Source organism: Camelus bactrianus, chromosome 21, assembly GCF_048773025.1.
Source record: "Camelus bactrianus isolate YW-2024 breed Bactrian camel chromosome 21, ASM4877302v1, whole genome shotgun sequence".
Lineage (NCBI taxonomy): Eukaryota > Metazoa > Chordata > Mammalia > Artiodactyla > Camelidae > Camelus > Camelus bactrianus.
Window position 1 is genome coordinate 8,981,760 of NC_133559.1, and position 20,072 is coordinate 9,001,831.

The following is a 20,072-nucleotide window of genomic DNA, read 5'->3' on the forward strand; positions in this document are numbered from 1 at the left end:
AAAATAGTAATGTGAATCCTTCTGCCTAGTCTCAGAATGTCTTCCCTGCCACCACCCTAGTCTGTGCATCATTCAGCATTCCCTTCTCTCCCCCTGCACCTCTGCCCACTTCCCGTCTCCTGTCCAGTTCTGCTTGGGGATCAACTTGACCCATCCTGAGAGGGTGGGAAGCTGAGTGGTCCTCTGCTCCCTCAGGACATGCCCCTTTTCACCTCCAGAAATGACCAAGCACAGAGTTTCCCTGTGGATGCTCACAAGTGGGGAAGGATGGGGGCCGGACCCACAGAGGGCCAAGGGGCAGGGTGGGGTGTCCTCAGAGCTTCCAGTGCGTGTGTGTAGAGGTTCTGAATTCCTATCCCCCTGCCTCTCTGGGTCTCTCTCCCACACCCCTCCTTGCCTGTTGCTCCTTCCTCGCTGCCTCCCTAGCATCTGCGTCCTTTCCTGTCCTCCTTCTGTCTGACATCTGACAATGGCCTTGGTGATTGAGAGCTGCAGCCACGGGGGGTGGGGGTGGGGAGACACAGGAAGGAATATCTTGTGCCCCTGAATAAGCCCCCACTTCTTTGTCCTAGGATTTCAGTTGACATCTTTATCTTGGGAGTGCCTCCCTCTTCCCCCCTCCCACCCTGCTCACCGGGGTCCCCATCTCTCCCCTCTCCCCTTCTGTGGTGGGATTGAAGATGGAAGAGGAGCTCCTGGCCCTCTCAGTCCAAGACACCAAACTCTTCAGAGGTCCTGCCTTCCCAGGGACCGCATGAGGAGGCGGGGCTGGAGTATCTACTCTGGCAGTCACCGTCTTGGGCAGGGGTGACATTTCCCAGCTTTGGAGAAGGGCAAGTGCCCCTGAGTCTGGGTAACGCAGATATTCCGGGCCAGTGGTCACCTCACCCCTCACCACACCCGCTCTGAACTCCAGCCCCATAGCCCTTTGTCCTCCTTTCCGCAGCAACAGCATCAAAACTTTTAGCTGGGTGGCCCCTTTGAGACCCTTCCTTCAGCCAGGCATCAGGGGTATACGAGCACCTGATCTGGATCCCCTGATGTGCCCAGGAGCTCACCAAATGCCGTCCCTTCTGACACCATCCCAGCCCTGCCAGCCTGGATTCCTGATTTGGCCCATGTTCAATGTCACTTTCCTCACTCTCTCCAGGGACAGATAGTGCCACGCTAGTGTCCACTCACTAGTGATCCCTTTAAATGAATGAGCCAGAGGGGCTCCTGTTCATGGAAGGCAACCAGAACACCCAGGTGTTCAGGCCCTCTGACTCCTGGGCCAAGATAAGGCGTGGGCGGGAGGTGCCCGCACACTGCCCATCAGCCTTGCAGGGATGAGAGGAAACCCAAACTCCCCTTTCACCCCTGGGGGAGATGCTGATGGCCTGAGGGGTTGTGCAGTGACATCTCTGGCTGGAAGGAGGAAGACTTTTGCTGTGGGGCAGTGGCCGTGATTAGCATCTCCTTTGTCCTTCACCCCAGCTGAAAGTTGGAGAAGCAGACAACTTTTGGACCAGGGGAGGGGCTTCCACAGCTTTGTTGATACCAGGCCAAGGGGAAGGTCCAAGTTTCTACTCCATAGTTGCCCCCTGCCTGGGCATCTAAGACTTGGTGCCCTGTGATCCAAGCTCCCTGGGACTCGAAGGGAGCATGGTATTATGGGCTGACCCAAGAGTAGGCGCAGGATGCCGACCTCTCATGTCCTCGTACCCTGCTCTTCCTTCTGCATGGTGACAGCCAGAAACTACCTTGGCTGCAGCCTTCTGCTTTGTACCCAGAGCCTAGAGGAAGAGGAGCTGTGAGCACCCGGATTGGTCCTGCCTCCACAGAGGCCTGGCCCAGTGGCACAGCTCACCTGACCTCCAACCATATCAACCGTCCTGCCCCAGGCCTCTGGGCCTCTCACCATGAAGGACTCCAACGTCCCACTCCACAAAGATGCATCAGATGATCCTGAGCTTGGTGTGGGTGGAACATGAGACCCACAGCCTCCAGCGTCCCTTCGTCCATCTGGGGGACTTGTCAAGAGGACATAACATTTCTAAGGGGATGGATGGTAAACATGTAATTCTTTTATGCTAATCTGTCTCCACTCCATTCCCTTCCCTTCCTAGCCAGCTGCAGATTATTTTTTCCAGAGTTCTGTCTGAATCTGGAGGAGAGGAAAAAAATCAAGAAGGGTGTTTCTGAACTCTCTTTTAGTCACTGCATTCATCCTTCTGGCTCTGGGGTAGTTGCCCATCACTCTCCCTCCCCAGGGCCAACCTATTTTCTGTCTCTAGCTGTCCCTGAGAGAGGAGATACTTCTCACCCCAAAGCTTCCCCGTGTAGTTGGAAAGTCCCCTCTGAAGTCTAACCCCATCTTTCTTGCTATCATGTTAAATCCACTTCTATTCTAGGACATGGATGGCAGTAGAGTTTGTCTTCTCGTCTCTACAGCCTTCTCCAAAAAGATCTTTTGGCCAGTCACCACCTGCTCATCTTTGGAGGTGAAGCACAGACAGCATTTTTGGAAGCCCTCTTTTCTTCGACTCCCAATCCTTTCCTCAAGCCCCTCCACATCCAGATGCCTGGCACTTTCTAAGCATGCAGCATCCTGCCCTTTGAAGTTTAGGGTGCATGGGTGGTGGGGAGACGACTTGACCTCAGTGCTGCCCGCTGGGCCAGTGAAAAGGCAGGTGTGCCTGTGTGCTCTGTGCAAGTGTGCAGGTCTCAGATCAAGGGCTTTTGTGTGGAGTTTCTACTCCCTTGTACTCACTGGCAGCCTGAGACAGGCAACACATGGAGGAGAGACCAACCTCCCGTCTTTTCTCCCTAAGCTGTGGTTCCACTGGCAACCATTAGGGGTCACTGTTGCCTTAAGCACCAATGACAGGCAGGGCAGAGATGCGGTGGGGCAGGTGGTCTTTGCTGCCCACCCTGACCCTGTCGGGATAGTGTGTATGAGCTGCAATTGTTATTGCAGAGATGGCCTTACACAGATTCATGCCCACTGCACTCCGGTCCTGTGTTAAGGAGCAGTGATTTTCAGGACAGCTGCCGGAATGAGCAAGCATGCTTAGAAGTACAAACCTCCCCTGACCCCCTGTGTGGGGCAGCATGGGAGTTCTGGCCCTGATGACTAGGATGAAGCAAACGCTGGTATAGGATGCTAAAAAGCCTTTGAGACAGGCCCAGCCCCTTCTGCTGCCACCCCCTTCATCAAGGTTTCAAGTCATTCATCTGCAGCTCCTCCCCTTCAAATGCCCTGATGGCACTGGCATAGGAGTCTGGAAACAGACTCCCATGTGCTCCTTCAACATGCCTTCAGGGCATCTCTGCTTGCGGGATGGAATAACAGTAGGGAGCCAGACACATAGACTCTACTCTGATTCATGCCCCCTGCTTTGGCTGGGGGGCATCCAGCGGGGACTGGTGATGTCATTGGAGCCCTTCCCCCACCCCCATGTTCTGCCCACTTCAAGTCTGTTCTGCAATACCCCAGGAAACGTCTGCCCAGTGGAAACATTGAAGGATGACCTAAAGACGAGGTGTGGGGGACGGGTTGGTGAGGCTGAGAGACCAGATACAAAGGTTCCCCGCCGGGCTCAACCACTTCTGGCCGCCTGAGCAGCCGATAATAGAAGGATTGTCCAGCTTCACTGCCATGGCAACCCTGGCTGCTCAGGTCCTCATGGAGGTGGTGTTTGACAGCAGTGTATTAATCCTATATCACTGCCTCAGGGTCACCACCTCAAGTCCCCAAGGAGGGAGGGAGGAAGTTCATCCAGTGTTAACACCATATAGATGGAGAGATAATGGGCTGCTAGGGACCAGGGTACAAACAGACCTCGGCCTTTATTGTGCCTTCTTCAGTCTTCCCATGAGACGCAGGGGGTGGGGGGCAGGGGGGAGGGCAGGGAGGAAGCAAGGCTCTTAAAGCCTTAATAATCCAAGGGTAGGAGAGAGATTGAGGGGAAGGGACTGGAAGAAGAGGTGAGTCTGCACCGAGGGATGGCCCTGGAGAAGAGGACGGAGAGCACCAAGCTTGGGGGTCCCTGGGTGTGGCAAAGGAGAGGAAGGGGTTGGGGCAGGCCTACAGGCCAGGCTGGGAACCCACTCACCCAGGTCCCTGGGTTCTCCCTTCAGCCCCTGCTGCACGGGGCAGTGGGGAAGAGGTGAAATGCAGCACTAAGAGTGGTCACGTGGACACCCACCCCCAGCATCCCAAACATCAGCAGAGAGGGTTCCAGGCCAGATTCCGTTTGCTCATCTGGTTTCAAGTGTGTTGCTGGTCCCAGATGTCCACAGGAGCCCCAGAGCTGAGGGCAGGGTTTCCCACACTCTCTTCCTAGTCTGAGCAGGCTCTCACTCGGAGGGCAGAACGTCTGGTCCATAGTCTGATCGCCACTCCTCCAGCTGTGGCCTTGTTTACTTTGTTGTGGAGAACTCAGATTCCTGAGAAAATCTTTCCTACCATGACTCTGCTCTGGTCTCCCATCGCCCCCAATCTTTCCTGCTCCTGCTCTCTGCATCCCCCTCGGCCACCCCCTGCCCCATCTCAGCACGGGGTGGGAGTGTGAATGCCTCAACATCCCACGGCTGCAAAGGTCAAGTCCCTTCCTCTCTGCCCGTGGGAGGCCAGTCAGTCAAGGAGTGGGCTGCCCCTCAGTGCCCTGGACCCCCGTTCAGGGGGCTGAAGTCTGAGGAAACCCCTTTTGGGGTTGGCGGGGAGTCGGGCTCTGCATCTGTGGGCAGCAGGGAAGCCCGGGCCCCTCGGCACTGCGGGCTGTGATAGAAGGAAAGGAGGCGGAAGGAGGGCCGCAGCTCCTCCTGTATGCTGTCCAGGATGTGGGTGAAGGTTGGGCGCAGGCGTGGGTTCTGCTGCCAGCAGCGGTGCATCAGCTCCTGCCTGGTGAGGGTGGGGGACAGCGTCAGAGGGTGCACACCTCCTGCCTCCTGCACTGAAAGGGTCCATCAGTGTGAGTTGGGGAGTGGGTCACAGGAGACTAAATGGAGGTTGGAGTGGGAATTTAGAGTTGGAGGGCTCAGAGCTGGGGATCACTGTAAATAAAAGCATCAGAGGAGAGGGAACAGAATCACCGGGGGCGGGGCAGGTGTAGGCAGGGCAGGGGTGAGGAAGCCCTAGACTTCAGTGACTCACAGCTGAATGGGACAGCTCTTCTGCTCCTCTAGGACCCCGCCATCCATGACGAACTTGAGAACCTGCTCATTGGATAGTCCCTGGTAGGGTTGTTCGGCCAGGGTCACAATCTCCCAGAGCACCACGCCAAAGGACCTGGAGGACACCGAGGAGGGCCTGAGTCCAGCAACTTTCATGCTGCGCAGCACTAGGGAGTGCACCCAGGCCTCTCCCAAGACCCTGCCACCACATCCCCTGAGCCCTCTGCCCCAGCCAGGTCCCACCAGACATCCGAGTGGGTGGTGAAGATTCCATCTTTGAGGGACTCGGGGGCCATCCAGCGCACGGGCAGCAGCCCCTTCCCGCCCTTGCGGTAATAGTCTGTCTCATATACGTCTCGAGTCATCCCGAAGTCTGGAAAGTGAAGGTGGACGGAGTTTGGGGCAGCAGAGCCACATGCCAGGTCCTGCCCCAGGAATACCTCTCCCAACCCTCTCCACCTCCATAGTCTCCAAGAATCCTGGAAAGTGAGGGCTCAAAGGACCTCAGGGATCATCCCATTCAAGTCCTTCTGCCCTCAGATGAGGAGACTGGGATCCAGTGTGTGTGTGGGGGGGCTATCAGGGACAGAGCTATGGGCCAGGACTGGGTCTCCTTGTGCCTAGCTTAGGGGCAGTTGCTCTATTCAGGCTGCCCCCACCCTCCTGGCACCCTCTGTACCACCGATCTTGACGGTGAAGTCCTGGGACACCATGCAGTTTCGGGCTGCAAGGTCTCTGTGCACAAACTTGTTGGCAGCGAGGTATGCCATGCCATCCGCAATCTCACCAGCCATCTGGATCATATCTCCCAGTGCTGGCCGTGGGAGCCCAGGGTTGTTCTAGAGCAAGAGAGGGGGCTGATGAAGAAGGGGTCTTGAGGCTGGACTCCTGCCCAGGGGATCACCCCCACGACTGTGCCCAAATCTTCTCTAACTCCCCAGCCGCTTGACCCTGGGTCTTCCTGGTCCCCACCTCTGCCTCGGGCCGCAAAGATCGAAGATGGCTCTTGAGGTCTCCTCGGGTCATTAACTCCATGATGACCAGAGTTGGCTGGCCCTGAGACACCACACCCAGGAGACGTACCTGGGATGGACAAAGAGCCTGGTTGCAGGTCCACCTAGCTCCCCTTGACCCACCCGGCCAAAACCTTGTCCTGCTGTGACCACAACCTTGACCCAGACACCAACCTTCCTAACTCCAATCATAACCACAACCCTAGCTTGATCTAACAATGACCCTGGCCTTAACCCGTGACATTGATTGTATCTATCGTCCCAATCTTCATGATTGGCTCAACTTTGACCTTGATCCCAGTCGTGATCCTAGTAATGATCTGAACACTCAATATTGACCCTCAGCCATGGCTGATCTCAGCCCTAGCCATGATTCTACCATGGCCTTATCATGACCCTGTTTTGACTTTAACCCCAACTATGACCTTTACCCCAATTAGGATCCTAATCACAGTTCCAACGCTGACCTTGATGGTGCCCTGACCTTATCACTGACCTCACCCTTCTTACCACATGACTTTCACCCTAACTTGACCCTGACAATGTCCTTGACCTTCCCTTACCACATGGTGACACTTGAATGCCTTCATCACAGAGGCTTCCTTGAGGAACTCAATGCGTTCTCGTGGGCTGGCCAGCTCATTCACGGTCTTCAGGGCCACGGGCGTGGACTCCTCTCCAACCTCAAGTCCTTGTGCCAGCCCCTCGTATACCATCCCGAAAGAGCCCTGGCCTAGTTCTCGGATTATGGAGATCTGCTCCCGAGGAACCTCCCACTCGTCAGGGATGTACACTGAGAGGAGGTGGGGGTCACAAGGCAAGCATACAGCTCTCTGCCACACCTCCCCCACTCCTCTTCTGAAGGGTTTAAGTACCAAGGCTGCCTTCTCCAAGATGGTCTGGAAATCTGCCTCTTCTCCCCTCCCGTCTCTCTGTCCCACACCACCTGTCCAGCCACCCCCAGACCTACTATGAGAGGCATTGAAGTACTCTGGATTCACAGAGGCATACAGGGTACTGTTTCTGCAATGAGAGGTGAAGGGGTCAGGCCGGAAGTGTCCTCAGGAAGGAAGGAGCAATGTCAGAAGACAAGGAAGAGGGGCAACGCAAGGAGGAGGGAAGTTACTGACCATACACCTAGCCTGATCAGGGAGACCCCTGGGGAATCCCAAGCACTTTCTAAACTAGTCTTGGTCCTAGCCCTGGGATCTGGGGTCTGACAGGGTGGATATAGGGAGGACAGGGGTAGAGGAGCTCGCATCTCCTCAGCTGGGCCTCAGAACCCAGCTAATCGAACTCTTGCCCCCAGTTCCCTCTTGCAGTCAGCTCCAGGGAGATCTGACATCAAGAATCCCAGGACACATCCTGACATCTCCTGCCTCTTCCCCTGCTATGATAGGACCAGTTTCGTTAGTTCTCAAGCCAAGAGTGTCTGGTGTGCCCAAACTGAGGGGTTTCCCAGGATGTGGGACTTTTGCTCCTAAAATCAGGAAAGTCCCAGGCAAACATGGACTAGTTGGTTACCCTAACTGAAAGGTATGTCTCCTCCACGCTGCCCCCAGGGGAAGAGTTACTGCTTCTAAGGAAGTCCTTTCCATTGTCTCACCAACTACACTCTGATTGCACTGACCTTATGATGAGGGCTCAGGGACAGGAAGGGGTTGGGAACCAGTGGGACTTGTCATCACCTCTTCTTGCCATAGAAGAAACCGAGGGCAGCAAGAATGATGAGCAGCATGAGTCCCACGGGGGTGACAGTGAGAAGGATGTGCAGTCCCCCGGAATCTTCCTCCTCTGATGGCCAGAGGGCAGCAGAGGGTCAGATCAAAGATGGAGAAGTCAGAGGGTAGAGGACACTTCTCTTTCCACAATGGGAGACGAGGATGAGGGAGGTATAGGGGAGGGGCTGTGGTTTCCACAATGGGAGATGTGGCCGGGGACTCAGGTGAGGCTGTTTGGGAGCACAGGTCTTGGACAGAGGCTCTGCATACCTGGGCCAGGGACGTAGAAAGCGACACTGTCTGTCCAGGAGCCGTTACCAGCCAGTGAGGTTGCCCGAACTCTGGCAGAGTAGTTTCCAGGAGGCAGCAGGGCCAGGTGGACGCCCCCAAACTTGGCATATCGCAAGCGGGACACACACAGCACTGTGGCCTCCTGAGGGCAACACAGAACAGCTGGCTGGGAAGAGGATGGAGGCACAGATTGGGGCCAAGCTAGGCTAGGGTGTCTCCTGGGGTACCTACCTCTCCCAAGCGGCGGTACTTTATTTCATACTTAAGGATGAGTCCATTGGGGTCTGGCGGCTCAAGCCAGCGCAGGAGGACACTACTCTTGCTGGCTGCCTCCCAGGCTACCTTCCCAGGGATACCATCGGCCTCTCCTGCAGGAGTGGGAACCAGGCAGCTTGGTCACAAGTACTTCCTCTCACCTTCATGTTCAAGCCCAAAGGGGTTAAACTGGGAGGTTTGGGGAAACTCTGGGATTGGGGGACTGGGAGAACGAGCAGAGCCAGGCCTGAGGTTATCGGGAGGTCAGACTTGCTAGTTGGAGCACTAATTGGATAGGGTCCTTGGGGTCGGTGCAGGGTGGGTAGAGCTGAGGGGATCACCTACTGTGGGGCATGGTGCGCGCAAAGACGAAGGTGGCAGCGCTGCAGCCCACGGTGTGCGCTGCGTGGTTGCAGGCATGGATGTCGATCCGGTATTCCGTGAAGTGGCGCAGGCCCCTAAGCACCGCTCGCTCCCGGGGAACTTTATCCTCCTGGATCTCAAAATCTGAGCTGTTCCCCTCAAGCCGTAGGGCCCCTGCTGCCCGGCGGTACCTCCCTGAGTCCCTAAGGAGGGAGCAAGTCAGAGCCATGGCGCCGCCCGGGGAGCCGCGCCCCTCAGTTCCTGCTCCGTCCCTGCTCACCTTTGAGGGCTCTTATTGATGGACGTTACCTTCCAAGGGGACCTGGGGAGACCAGGGAAGTCCCGGTCAGGCCCGCCCGGAACGCGCCCTTATGTCCTGTGCAACGGCTCACCACCTCCAAACCCACTCGCCACCCAGGCCCCGCCCACAAACCCCCTACCCGCTCAACAAGACCCGCCCCCACAGACCCCGCCCACCAGCTCTCCTCCCCCACACCCCTCCTGGCTTGCCTGCGGGGAGACGCACTTGGGGATGGTGATGGCGTTGTGTAGAAAGTTTTCAAATTTCTTCTGGAACGAGGCCTCCTGAGCCTCCAGCGGTGGCAGGACCTGCCCAGGAGGTGGGTGTTGGCAAGAGCAGCAGCCAGGCTCCTTGTCGGCCTCGAGTTCCCCGTCTTCGCGGTCGAAGCGGGGGTCATTGTTGCTGGTGGGTAGCCGCAAGCCTGCCGCGGCGGCCGGGAAAGAAGTAGTTAGACTGACAGCGCCCACGGCCCAGCCCCAACCCGTCCCACCCGCGCCTCCTCCTTGCGCACCGCGGTGGCAGTAGTCATTGATGTAGAGGTCGCTGTCCTCTGCCAGACGTTGCCACAGCACCAGGTAGTAGGTGATGTTGCCGTTGCGCTGGGTGGGTGGCTTCCAGCGCACCAGCAGGTGGGAGGATGAGTTGGACGTGGAGATGACATCCTGGGGCACCGTAGGGGCTGGGGGTGTGAGTAGGGTACAACTGAGGAGCCGCAGATCCCCCTTTCAAATATTGTCTGGTAATGGGTCCCTCTCTCTGAGATCTGGCCTTTCAGCCTCTACAGGCCAGGTTTTCAGTGACCCAGATTCTTTATTTCTGGTGCTTGAGTTCCCCCATTCTCACTAGGACCCAAGCATCTAGCTCCCACCCCCTTCAAAGGCTTTAGCCTACCTGCAGGCAGGGTTTGGAGGTAGATGATGGGGCTCTGGGCTCCTTGGTGGGGGCTGTCCTCCGCAGTGGTCAGTGTGATGGCCCGCACAAACACTGCGTACTGTGTCCAGGGCTTGAGGGGGGCTAGGGTCACCCCTGGTTCCTGGGTGCGGCTTAGGGGCAGCTCCACATCCAGCAGGTTCCAGCTCTGGGTCCCACAGGCATCTGGACCTACGTGCTCTGTGGCATTCTGGAATGGGCTGAACATCCCACCCCTGGAGATGAGGGGCAGCCCAGCCCCAACCTGTCTCTAGCAACCCTCCCTCCTCTCTGAATCACTCCAAGACTGTCATTGTCATTTTTCTTTCGGTATGCACGAGGGCATTCAGAAGTCTGTGTGGGTCTGCCCTTTGGGGCAGGTGCCTTGAGGGCATGACACACTCTGAGAGGGTCTGCTCAGAGCTGGAATTGAGCCAGGATTCACAGTATGTATCTCTAAGGAGCACAGCCACAGCTGTACTGCCAGGCAGATGTTAGAGGAGTTTCCTGAAGTTCAGACCTCTAAGATTCTCTGCCCTTTGAGCCCAAAGGCAGCTGTATATAGTTGTACAGAACTGTGAGCTGCATGAGCCCAGGGGCAGTGGAGGAGGAAGGGATTTAACTGCAGTCCGTATTTGTGCTCCCTCAACATGTGGTCCATGGACCAGAAGATTCAGCATTACCTGGCAGCTTGTTAGAAATGCAGGTTCATGGGCCCTGCTCAAGACTAACGGAACAAGAATCTGTGAGGGGTGGGGCCCAGAAGTCTGTATTTAGCAAACTCTCCAGCCCCTCATGGTAGAGACCTTCACCTTCCACTGAGGCCTAGGAGAACCTTGGCCATTTGAAAAGGGAGGGCCATTGACTTCCCTCCCTTCCTCCCAGGCCAGGCCCTGTGCTAGTGGGCGACTAAGATCTCTCAATGTTAATTCACAGGAAATGATTCCAAGGCAGGTGGCTCCCATCGTCTGTCTATCATGAAGGGTAATTCTCAATCCTGTCCTCCCAGTCTGCCCTCCCAAATCTCTCTCCTCTAAGGATTTCTGTTTTTGATCCCTAGCCGTGCTTTTGGAGAAGTCCTTCCCGTGGCCTAATCACTATCCCTTCTGCTATGGTCAGTACACTCTCTCCAAAGAAAAGAGCATTGGTCCTTTGCTGTCTCTGCTCTCTCCCTTCTTCAGGCTTTAATGAAATGCTGGCAAAGATGTGCATAAAACTGGCCAAATTAGTGGATACCTCCCAAACCGCTGCTGGGGCAGGAGCGTGTGGTCAGTACAAAACATTAGCATAGTGAATTGAAGTTTAATTATCCAAGCCTTCCCAGCAGGGCGCCTCTCCTAGGCTCTCAGAAATCCTGATTGTCCTCTCCTTGTTTCTGGGTGAGGTGAAATTGAGGCACAAGGGATGAAGGTGAGGGGAGAGCGCCAGACGTGGACCCTACAAGGGAGTGCGACGTGGGGGTCCTGGCTTGCTGGCTCTCCACATCCCAGTGACGCTCTGCCCTCACCTGCCTGCCCTTAAACAAGTTGTCCGGGTCGGGCTCTGACCCCGCCCTCGCCCTGGTCCCGCCCCCACTCTGGCCCCACCCCCGCCACTCACGACTCCTTGTAGTACACGATGAAGCTTAGTAGGTCGCGAGCCTCCAGCGGCTCGTAGCGTTCCCAGCGCAGCAAAATGCGGTTGGCCTCCGTCACGTTGGACACGAAGCGAAGGGTGCGTGTTTGGCCTGGGCAGGGCGAAGGGCAAATACCTGCTCTCGACCACGTTTGTCACCTGCTTGAACTGCTTATTCTCAAGCTCCCACCCTGACCTCAAGACATTCCACCCACAGCTTGGCCTCTAAAGAGAATTTATCACGTTGTCCCCTACAAGCGTCCCCTCCCACCCAGTGCGTGTCAGGTGTGTTTCAGCGTGCGTGTGCATCTGAGTGTTTCTTGGGGTCGAATCTGTCATTGCGAGGGTGCCCCCCTCCCCGCTTGCTCTGAGGTTGGGGGTGTCGGGCCTCACAGGCAGCTCGGTCTCCGTTGGTGCGGGGGTTGATCTCAGCCTTGTTTTGCCGTCCTTTCGTGCCAGTCACCTCCTCTAAGCGGTAGATGTGCTCCAAGCAGAGGCGTGGGTTGAAGGCGAAGTAGATCTTGCCCACAGGAATTGTGAGTCCTGCAGCCACCCAGGACCCTAGCTGCTGTAGGTTCTGGTTGTCCAGCACGTACAGAGTGTAGTTCCTGGGGGAGGCCAGGGAACCTTGCTCTGCACAGCAGGTAGGAGCAAGGGGAGGAAGGGGGTGCTTTATGGGCTCCTCCTGTAGGGGCTGCACTGGGGGCAGAGGGGAGGAGGGGCACTCAGCACACATGGGTCATTTGTACACACCCACTCTGTGCCACTGACTAGGAGTCTGCGGTCTAGCAAGTCATCCACACTTTGTGTGTTTTCCTCATCAATGAAATGGGGTCAACAGTTTTTCTGCCTCCCTCCTTCCATCATCTCACATGGACTGAGCACCTGCTATGTGCCAGGCTCTGTCCTGGCTGTAGGAACACAGGGAGGAATGGGACTCAGCCTGAGCCTGTGTCTCTCCAGTTGGAGTGGGGCACCCCTAGGGGTACATGGCATTGTGCCAGGAGACGTGAGAAACCACTTGGCTGGGTAATAATTTAAGGCATTCTGTTTATTTTGAAAAATCCTGGCTACATTAGGGGTAGGTTTTGACTGGTAGTGGCAGGAATGGGTTTCAAACCCAGGCAGTCTTGCTCTGCTGCTGAGACAATCAGATGAGAAAAATTATAGCCAATCCAAATGGAGTTATATGTAGCCATAATTCTGTGTAGTAATATATACTGTGTTTCAGGTACTGTTTTAAGTACTTTATACATAATGACTTATGTCATATTCACAACAGTCTTAAAAAATAAGTAGTGTTATATTGATCCCATTTTACAGTTGAGAAAGCGGAGGACCATAGAAGTTAAACAACCTACCCAAAGCCACACAGCTTCTAAGTAGTAGAGCTGGTTTCAGAGCCCATGGTTTTTACCACACTTTTGGGAGTGTTGGGGAGGAGATGTGATAGAGGGAGCTGGTCAGAGCCCCGTTTCTGACCCCTTACCCATCCACCATGGTGTCTCCTCGGATTAGCTTGAGGTTCTTGAAAAATCCCAGGGACACGAGGGCAAAGGAGTGCTTGATTTTGAGGAAGCCAGTGATGGTCTCTACCAGCCCCAGGCTGTGCTGCAGCTCCAGCTCCAGGTTATCTGGGGATGAGGAAGACAGGGCTGGAGCAAGAGCAGGAAGTGATGGTTCCATAGGGTGTGGGTTGGGGGCTGATTGGGGGCCCAGGGAAGGGGACCCTCAAGGTTGAGACCCAGGGTGATGGAACATAGTTCTTTAGCTAGGCCATTCATTACAAGTGGGAATGGTGTGTCCAGGAGGAAGGGTGTGGCCAGGAGGAGAGGTGTGGCCCTGAGGAAGGTACTAACAGCCTTGGCGAAGATTGAGGATGAGGCTCCCCTCCACGTGGGTGCAGCCCACCAGATCCTGTGCTGACTGGATGGAGTCAATGGTCTTGGTGCCCACTTTGCACTCTTTGGGGCAGAGCCCCTCACACTTGTGGCAGAATATGCTAGTAGGGGCAAGCAGAGGGTGTGACATGAGCCCTGGACCAGTGTGGGCCTCCTCACTGCTCCAAGGGTGCCCCCCACCCACCCAACACTCACCTGCTACTATTACGGGTGAAGCCTGGAGGGCACTGGGCCAGGCAGCTTCCCTGGTGGATGCCAAAGGTGGAGGTACGGCCGGGCACAGAGTGCAGGCTGGCACAGCGCTCAGTCGTGACGCAGCGCCAGGACTCATGCTGGTATGTGCCTGGAGGGCAGGCCCGGTGGCAGGCGCCCTGGAAGTAGAGGTGACGGCAGGCGACGCAGGCACGGGGGTCTTCTGGCCGGCTGCAGCCTCCCAGGCATTCAGTGTGGCAGCACTCACCTCTAGCTGTGCAGGCCAGTCCACGGGGACAGGGGCATACTGTGGGCAGAGTGCTGTGTTAGACCTGACTCATGCCTCCTTGGTCCTGGCCCCACCCGCCTCTTCCTGGGATAGCCGTCTCAGTCTGCACCCAGATCCCTCCAGTTCAGATGACACTGGCTGCCCACTCTGTTTCCCTCAGACAGAGGCTCTTGAAGATAAGGACTGTGGCCCCTCTCTGGCTCCCCATTGCCCACAGTGCCTAGTCAGGGGTGTCAGAACTCAGACAGAGCAGTGACCTTGTCCATCAGTGCTGCTGCTCCCCAGCCTGCTGTCCTGTCTAGGCCTGGTGCCCAGATCTTTGCTGGGCATGGTGCCAGGGTGAACCAGCCAGCTTCTCCTGAGGAGCTAGGCCCAGGGCAACCCGGGCCTGGGAGGGTGTGGAAGGAGGAGCCGTTCCTGGTCATTTGACCCATGCCCCCGCCCATACCTCCTCCTTCTTCAGCTGTCTGCCCTGGGCAGGAGGTGGCTCCAAGCAGCTGTGGATGGGCTTGGAGCTGAGGGCCAATGGCCTGGCAGCTCCGCACAGTGGCAGCTGTATGTCTGTGGGAGCAGGGGTCAACCAGGGCATGTTGACACTACACACAAGAGAGGGCATGCAGCAGCTGTGTTTACAGCCAACAGGGAGACATCGGGGAGGTGGGGCCCAGTGGATACAACAGGGATCTGGTTACTCTTCTGCCTTGATGCTGAGGCACTGGGGTGGGGGGAGCTGACCTCCAGAAGTTGCGTGGACAGACCCCCATCTTGGGGACCCCAGATCTCCTCCCAGCCTCTGAAAGGTCTTCTTCCCCTCCACTGTAACTCTCACTTCCTCCTGCATCCATCCCCTCCGTGTTCCACTCTCCTTTTTCTCCACCCCCTCCTTCTGTTTCCTCTCCATGCACCTTACTTCCTAAAGAAGATCCCATCTCGCAAATTTGTCCTCACCTGTCCAACATCTGTCGCCTCCTCCTTTCTTCTCCCACTCAGCTCCCAACCTCCCAATTTCAAGACTGCCCACCTTCTCTGGGTGGCCCTCACTGTGGCCGCCTTTGTCAGGAACATGGAGCTGCTACCATGGCCCAAGCACTGCTCTGCTGCTTTAGAGAACAGCTCACTTATCATCACAACCCTACGACTGTTTTACAGATGAGGAAACTGAGGCCCAGACAGGCTAAATGAACATAGCCAGTAGGTAGCAGAGCTGAGATTCAAACCCAGGCCAGCTGGCTTTGTTCTTAACCGCTGCCCCATAGGATAAACGAGGATTAAAATAAACAATGCCGGCAAATTACTGACCCACAACCATTCTATGTTTACCCAGCCCCATCTGACCCTGCCCTCCCTGTGCCCCTTAGTTGTGTTCGGTGCCAGGGCCCACCTCTCTGGCAGTGGCTGGAGGTCCAGCACCTGTAGTCGGTGTGCCCACTGAAGGTGGTCCTGGCACAGGGCTCGCCGCTGGCACCCAGCACGCCGGGGCACACGTCGGCACACTCTTCGCCCAGCTTGTTGCCCACGATGTGGTTGGCGCCTGGCGAAGGCTGCAGCAGGCCCCAGTCAATGGTGGAGAGGTGGCAGAGCTCCTGGTTTTTCTCCACGCGCGCGGCCCCACGCAGCACAGCCCCCAGCGCCGGCAGCCCCACATCCCGCAGGTGCGGCATCTCGAAGATGACCAGTGCGTAGCCCAGGAAGAGGCGGGTGCCCCGGATGACTGCCAGGTTGGGGAAGAGGTCACGCAGGCTCTCCAGGCCGTAGACGCGGAAGAGCAGCAGGTAGTCGGTGACCTGAGTGAGGCGGGGGAAGCTGAGGCCACGAAAGTCTTCGCCAGTGGCGGTGAACATGAGCAGGATCTGCAGGTGGCCCTCCACCACGCTGCAGTTTTCCAGCCGCCGCAGCTCCGCCACATCTGAGCGGATGTCCAGGCTGGGGCACACTGTGGGCACAAGTGGCAGGCAACTGTCATTACAGCTTGGGCCCAGTACCCCATTCCTCCCTGGCAGCTTTGGAGGAGGGGACCACCCTGGGAGGGGACATGGAGAGGGAGCTGGGCCCTGCTGTGGGTGTGGGGCTACCTCCTCCCTGGGCCTCAGAGGCCTCACCGGCAGCTTGGAGGATCTCTACCAGATGAGCCAAAGTGGGCAAAAGTGAGCTCCTGACCTTCTCTCCCAAACCCGTATTCCCTTCTTGATTGATTGCAACTTCATTCTTGCAGACAGTCTCCAAAGCAAAAACCGTCCATGACTCCTTTCCTTCTCTCACCCCCACACCCTGTGAGTCTACCTTTAAAATATATCTGGGACCCAACTGCTCATCACCACCTTCACGGCTTTTTCATCATCATCTTCTCATGGATTTAAAACAATAGTTTCCTAAACGGTCTCTCCAATTCCACTCTGTCTGTCCCCCCTCAGTTCTATCCTCTACTCCATAGCCAGAGTAGAAACACAAAACACAAGCTGGATCATGGTCCTCCACTGTTCAAACCCCCCCAGTGGCCTCTATCTCACTGATGAAAAGCCAAAGTCCTTTATACAGCCTACAGGACGTCTGCATCTCTCTAAAGTCCTCCACTTTCTCCCTCTCCTTCAGGCACACTGACCACTTCGCGGTTGCTCAAACAAACCAGCCAAGTTTCTGCTTTGGGGTCTTTGCACCTTCTGTTCCCTCTGGTTAGTACACTCTTCCCCCCTCAATGGCTTCTTCACCTCCTTTAAGTCTTTGCTCAAATGTCACCTTCTCCATGAGGACTTCTTTGACCATTCTATTTAAAATTGCAACACTCCCTACACCACTTCCTACTTAATTTTTCTCCAAATGCTTAATGCTGGCTAATATATAAACACTTATTTATTTTGTTTATTGTAAGCTCCAAGGGCAGGGATCTTTGTGTAATTCATTGCTGTATCCTTGGTGCTTGGTATAGTGCCTGGCATAAAACTGGTGCTCAATAAATATTTGATGAAAGAAGGAAAGAAAGAAAGAAAGAAAGAAAGAAAGAAAGAAAGAAAGAAAGAAAGAAAGAAAGAAAGAAAGAAAGAAAGAAAGAAAGAAAGAAAGAATTATGTGACTGTAGTCTGAGCTTCATACACTCCACTTCTCTCCCAAGCCTAAGAAAGCCAGAAGCCTGATCCTTGCATTTGTTTACTCTAGAAGGGGCATTTCATGGCTCCCCCTTGCCAAAAGATTAAGTTTAAATCCCTCAGCTGACGTTCTAGGGTTTTGACTGGACCCCACTAATTCCTCCAGCCTCAGAAGGATTCCTTGGGCCTGGTGACATCCTCATTTCTTGTCCTGAAAACCTTGGGTCAAGCCCCCCTTCCCTGACCCTCTGACCCTGAGTTAACCACTCCCCCTTCAAGCTCCATACAACTTAGTCCAGCACCCACGTCAGAACACCCGGGGTGTTGGCCCAACATTGCTCTCTATATCTCTGTCACCCGCTGCCGGGAGGGACTCTCCTGAAGCTGAGGTCCTTTTTAGTAGTCAGCATCTTCCGTTGGTGCCCAGGTCAGGGCAATACTGGGCACTCAGGAATTGTGGGTTGAATTGATGTACATCTGAATCCCAAGTCTCTCCTCCCTTGGGGACCTGGGTGTGTCTGGCTTCTTCAGATCTCAGGGTCCCAGCCCCCTTCCCTTTCTTTCCCCAAGGCACCCAGGACCACTCTCCTAATGGGCAGGATACCTAGTCCCTGCACTCACTTGTCCCCAGGGATATCTTCCACAGCTCCCCACTGTGGAAGATTCGAGTCTGAATTCTTCAGCTTGCCTTCAAGTCCTGCTAACCTCTCCAGCCTCTACTCTCTCCCTTCCCACCTAGCCCTTGGGCGACACACCACAGATATGCAGGCCCATTCCCTGATGGCTAAAATGGGCAGTGGGCAGGCAAGGCTGGCTCCCTGGGGCTTATTTTACACCTTCTTCCATTTGTCATTAATTGTCCCTGTTCTTGGCTCTGGCTCTGCCCAGCAACTCCGTGCATGCATGTGTGTGTGTGTGTGTGTGTGTGTGTGTGTGTGAGCACATGCAGGTACACATGCACATGCACAAAAGAGAGGGAGAACGAGAAAACACTTCTAGTCCCTACAGGCAAAGGCCAATCAGGCTCTGCAAGCGGGTGGGGGTTCTCTCAGGAGCCCACATACCGCTTCCGTTGTGCCCTGGCCTCTCTAGGGCTCCCCTGATGGGAGTCACTTGGAAAACAAATCTACGATCTTCACAGGTTAACCCCTGCCTGCTTCCCCTCAGGACATGGCCCTGTGCTGAGCTGCACTGGGAATGGGACATCTGGGTCCCCTCTCCAAACACCCCCCCTCCTCCAGGGATGTGCTCTTGTCCTGACAACCGTGCTCCTGGCTGGCATCTGCTATGCCTTGTCCTGGCACAGTATGGAGGAGGGAAGGGGTGCAGGGGGGTGGGCCATGCCTTGCAGGCACTGTCTCTGTGCCTAGAACTCCTCAGGGGACCCTGTACCCCAACCCAGTCTCATCACCCCTCTGTCTGCATAGGAAGGGGAGACTCTGCCCTGCCCAAGGAAGCCCCAGTCTGAGGGCATCACAGGACCCCACAGGCAGACACGGAGTGCTGGATTTCTGAGCTTCCTCAGTCTGGCAGGGAACAGTGGGTATGGGGAAGGGGACATCTCTTAATCCTTCCCCTGTTGAATCTTCCACCTTCATTTTTTTCTCTCCTTGCCAAGCCCCCAGCACCCCCATGAGGGCCACTTAGTCTACATAATCCCACCCCCTCAAAATCCTACACATGGGAAATGTTTAGCCTGGGGATGAATAAAAGCAGCCCCCATCCCAGTGGATGGGCCCTAAAAGTGGGGGACATGGGACAGGGCCCGGAGGCAGGAGCTCAAGACCCTAGTCTAGCTTGACCTTTTAGTTCTCTGAGCTTCAGTTTCCTGTTGGCACAATGGGTTCAGTTACTTAATGGTGCCTGGTTCTCAACTACCCTTCCCATCCTGGCCCCCTTCCCATTCAGTGACTCTAGAAATTACCTCTAAGGCTTCCCCACCCTGCCGATTTTGGTTCTCATTCAGGCTGTACTGGGATCACTGGTTCACAAGCAGGAATGGAGGACATCTACCTGTCCATCCCTCTGTTTCAAGGTCCTTCTCAATTCCCAGGGAACTGAGATGAAAACACCCCTATGTGGGAAACCAACTGCTCCTCCTGGTGGGAAGTTCTTCTGAGAGCTAACCCCAGTCAGTCTTCATGTTGCCGCAGCAGGTAAATAGAAGTGTTCTAGCTGGAAGCTCCATTTTTTGGTCTCCCAGTCCTCTGAGAGGAAGATGGGGTTCCAGGAGGCAGTGCTGGGGACTCACCCTCTGGCGTGTCCAGGCCAAATCCCAAGGAGAAGAAGATCACAAGCAGGCAGGCTACCCATGGCCACAGACTGGGCACTGTCATTATCCTGGTCCTGCCTTGTGCCCAGTCCTGGCCCTCCTCCAGATGGCTCTGGGGAAGAGAAGGGTCTGGCAGGCCCTAAGGGACACAGAGACGCAGGCTTCAGAGGGAAGGGAAAGGGTAGGGGCAGAGCGACAACGAATCCCACACAGAGATGGAAGGAGACAGAGAAAAGGAATGGAGCCAGAGAGACACAGACCGTCACAGGCTGCTGGAGATAGACTTAGTGTGACTCGAGAGAGTGAGAGATGGGGACAGAGATGCAGACAGCAACAGGGAGAGACTCAGGGAAGCTTCCAGAGGGAGAAGGTCACACACGGTGCAGAGCAAAAGGCAGTGCAATAGGCCAGTCAACCCCGAGGGTGGAGCAGAAGCCCCGGGAACAGCGAGGGTGCCGGCGCGCGGGGGACTCGCCGGTGAGAGTCTCCCCGGATCCCTCCGGGCGCGCTTGGCTCCCTCGCCCCCGCTGGCCGCGCTGCTGGCCGCGCTGCTGGCCGCGGTGTCTCCCGGGTGGCACAAAGGGGCCGCGCCCAGCGCCCGCCTCCCCGCCCCAGACCAAAAGGATTGGTTTGCTGAGTGGGACCTCTCGGTTCTCTCCTCCCCTCCCGCCAAGCCAAAATATTTAGCCTGACAACTGAAGGGAAGACAGGTCT

General features: G+C 55.9%; 1 protein-coding gene across 2 annotated transcripts; it reads right to left on the reverse strand.

Annotated features, from left to right (window-relative positions):
- Window positions 1-3,812: 3,812 nt before the first annotated feature.
- On the reverse strand, window positions 3,813-19,990 carry INSRR (insulin receptor related receptor). Of its 2 annotated transcripts, XM_010953869.3 has the most exons (22): window positions 19,338-19,989; window positions 15,388-15,939; window positions 13,721-14,024; window positions 13,484-13,626; window positions 13,114-13,258; window positions 12,018-12,232; window positions 11,610-11,736; window positions 9,993-10,231; window positions 9,613-9,780; window positions 9,327-9,522; window positions 9,081-9,122; window positions 8,783-9,003; window positions 8,414-8,550; window positions 8,162-8,324; window positions 7,859-7,964; window positions 7,141-7,193; window positions 6,734-6,963; window positions 6,130-6,240; window positions 5,837-5,996; window positions 5,401-5,530; window positions 5,138-5,272; window positions 3,813-4,885 (listed from the first exon to the last, which is right to left on the reverse strand). In XM_010953869.3, the coding sequence occupies exons 1-22, from the start codon at window positions 19,420-19,422 to the stop codon at window positions 4,642-4,644; spliced, it is 3,906 nt and encodes a 1,301-aa protein (XP_010952171.1). In that variant the 5' UTR covers window positions 19,423-19,989; the 3' UTR covers window positions 3,813-4,641. The 2 variants fall into 2 exon arrangements, with proteins under 2 accessions (XP_010952171.1, XP_045371862.1); XM_045515906.2 differs by having other exon boundaries at window positions 6,734-7,193; window positions 19,338-19,990.
- Window positions 19,991-20,072: the final 82 nt, after the last annotated feature.

Coding starts and splice junctions, on each gene's coding strand:
- INSRR (XM_045515906.2), bottom strand. CDS start 19,422: ATGACAGTGCCCAGTCTGTGGCCATGGGTAGCCTGCCTGCTTGTGATC. Junction 7,965..8,161: donor TTTCTACGTCCCTGGCCCAG/GTATGCAGAGCC, acceptor TCTGGCCATCAG/AGGAGGAAGATTCCGGGGGA. Junction 7,194..7,858: donor TTCTTCTATGGCAAGAAGAG/GTGATGACAAGT, acceptor CTCTCATTGCAG/AAACAGTACCCTGTATGCCT.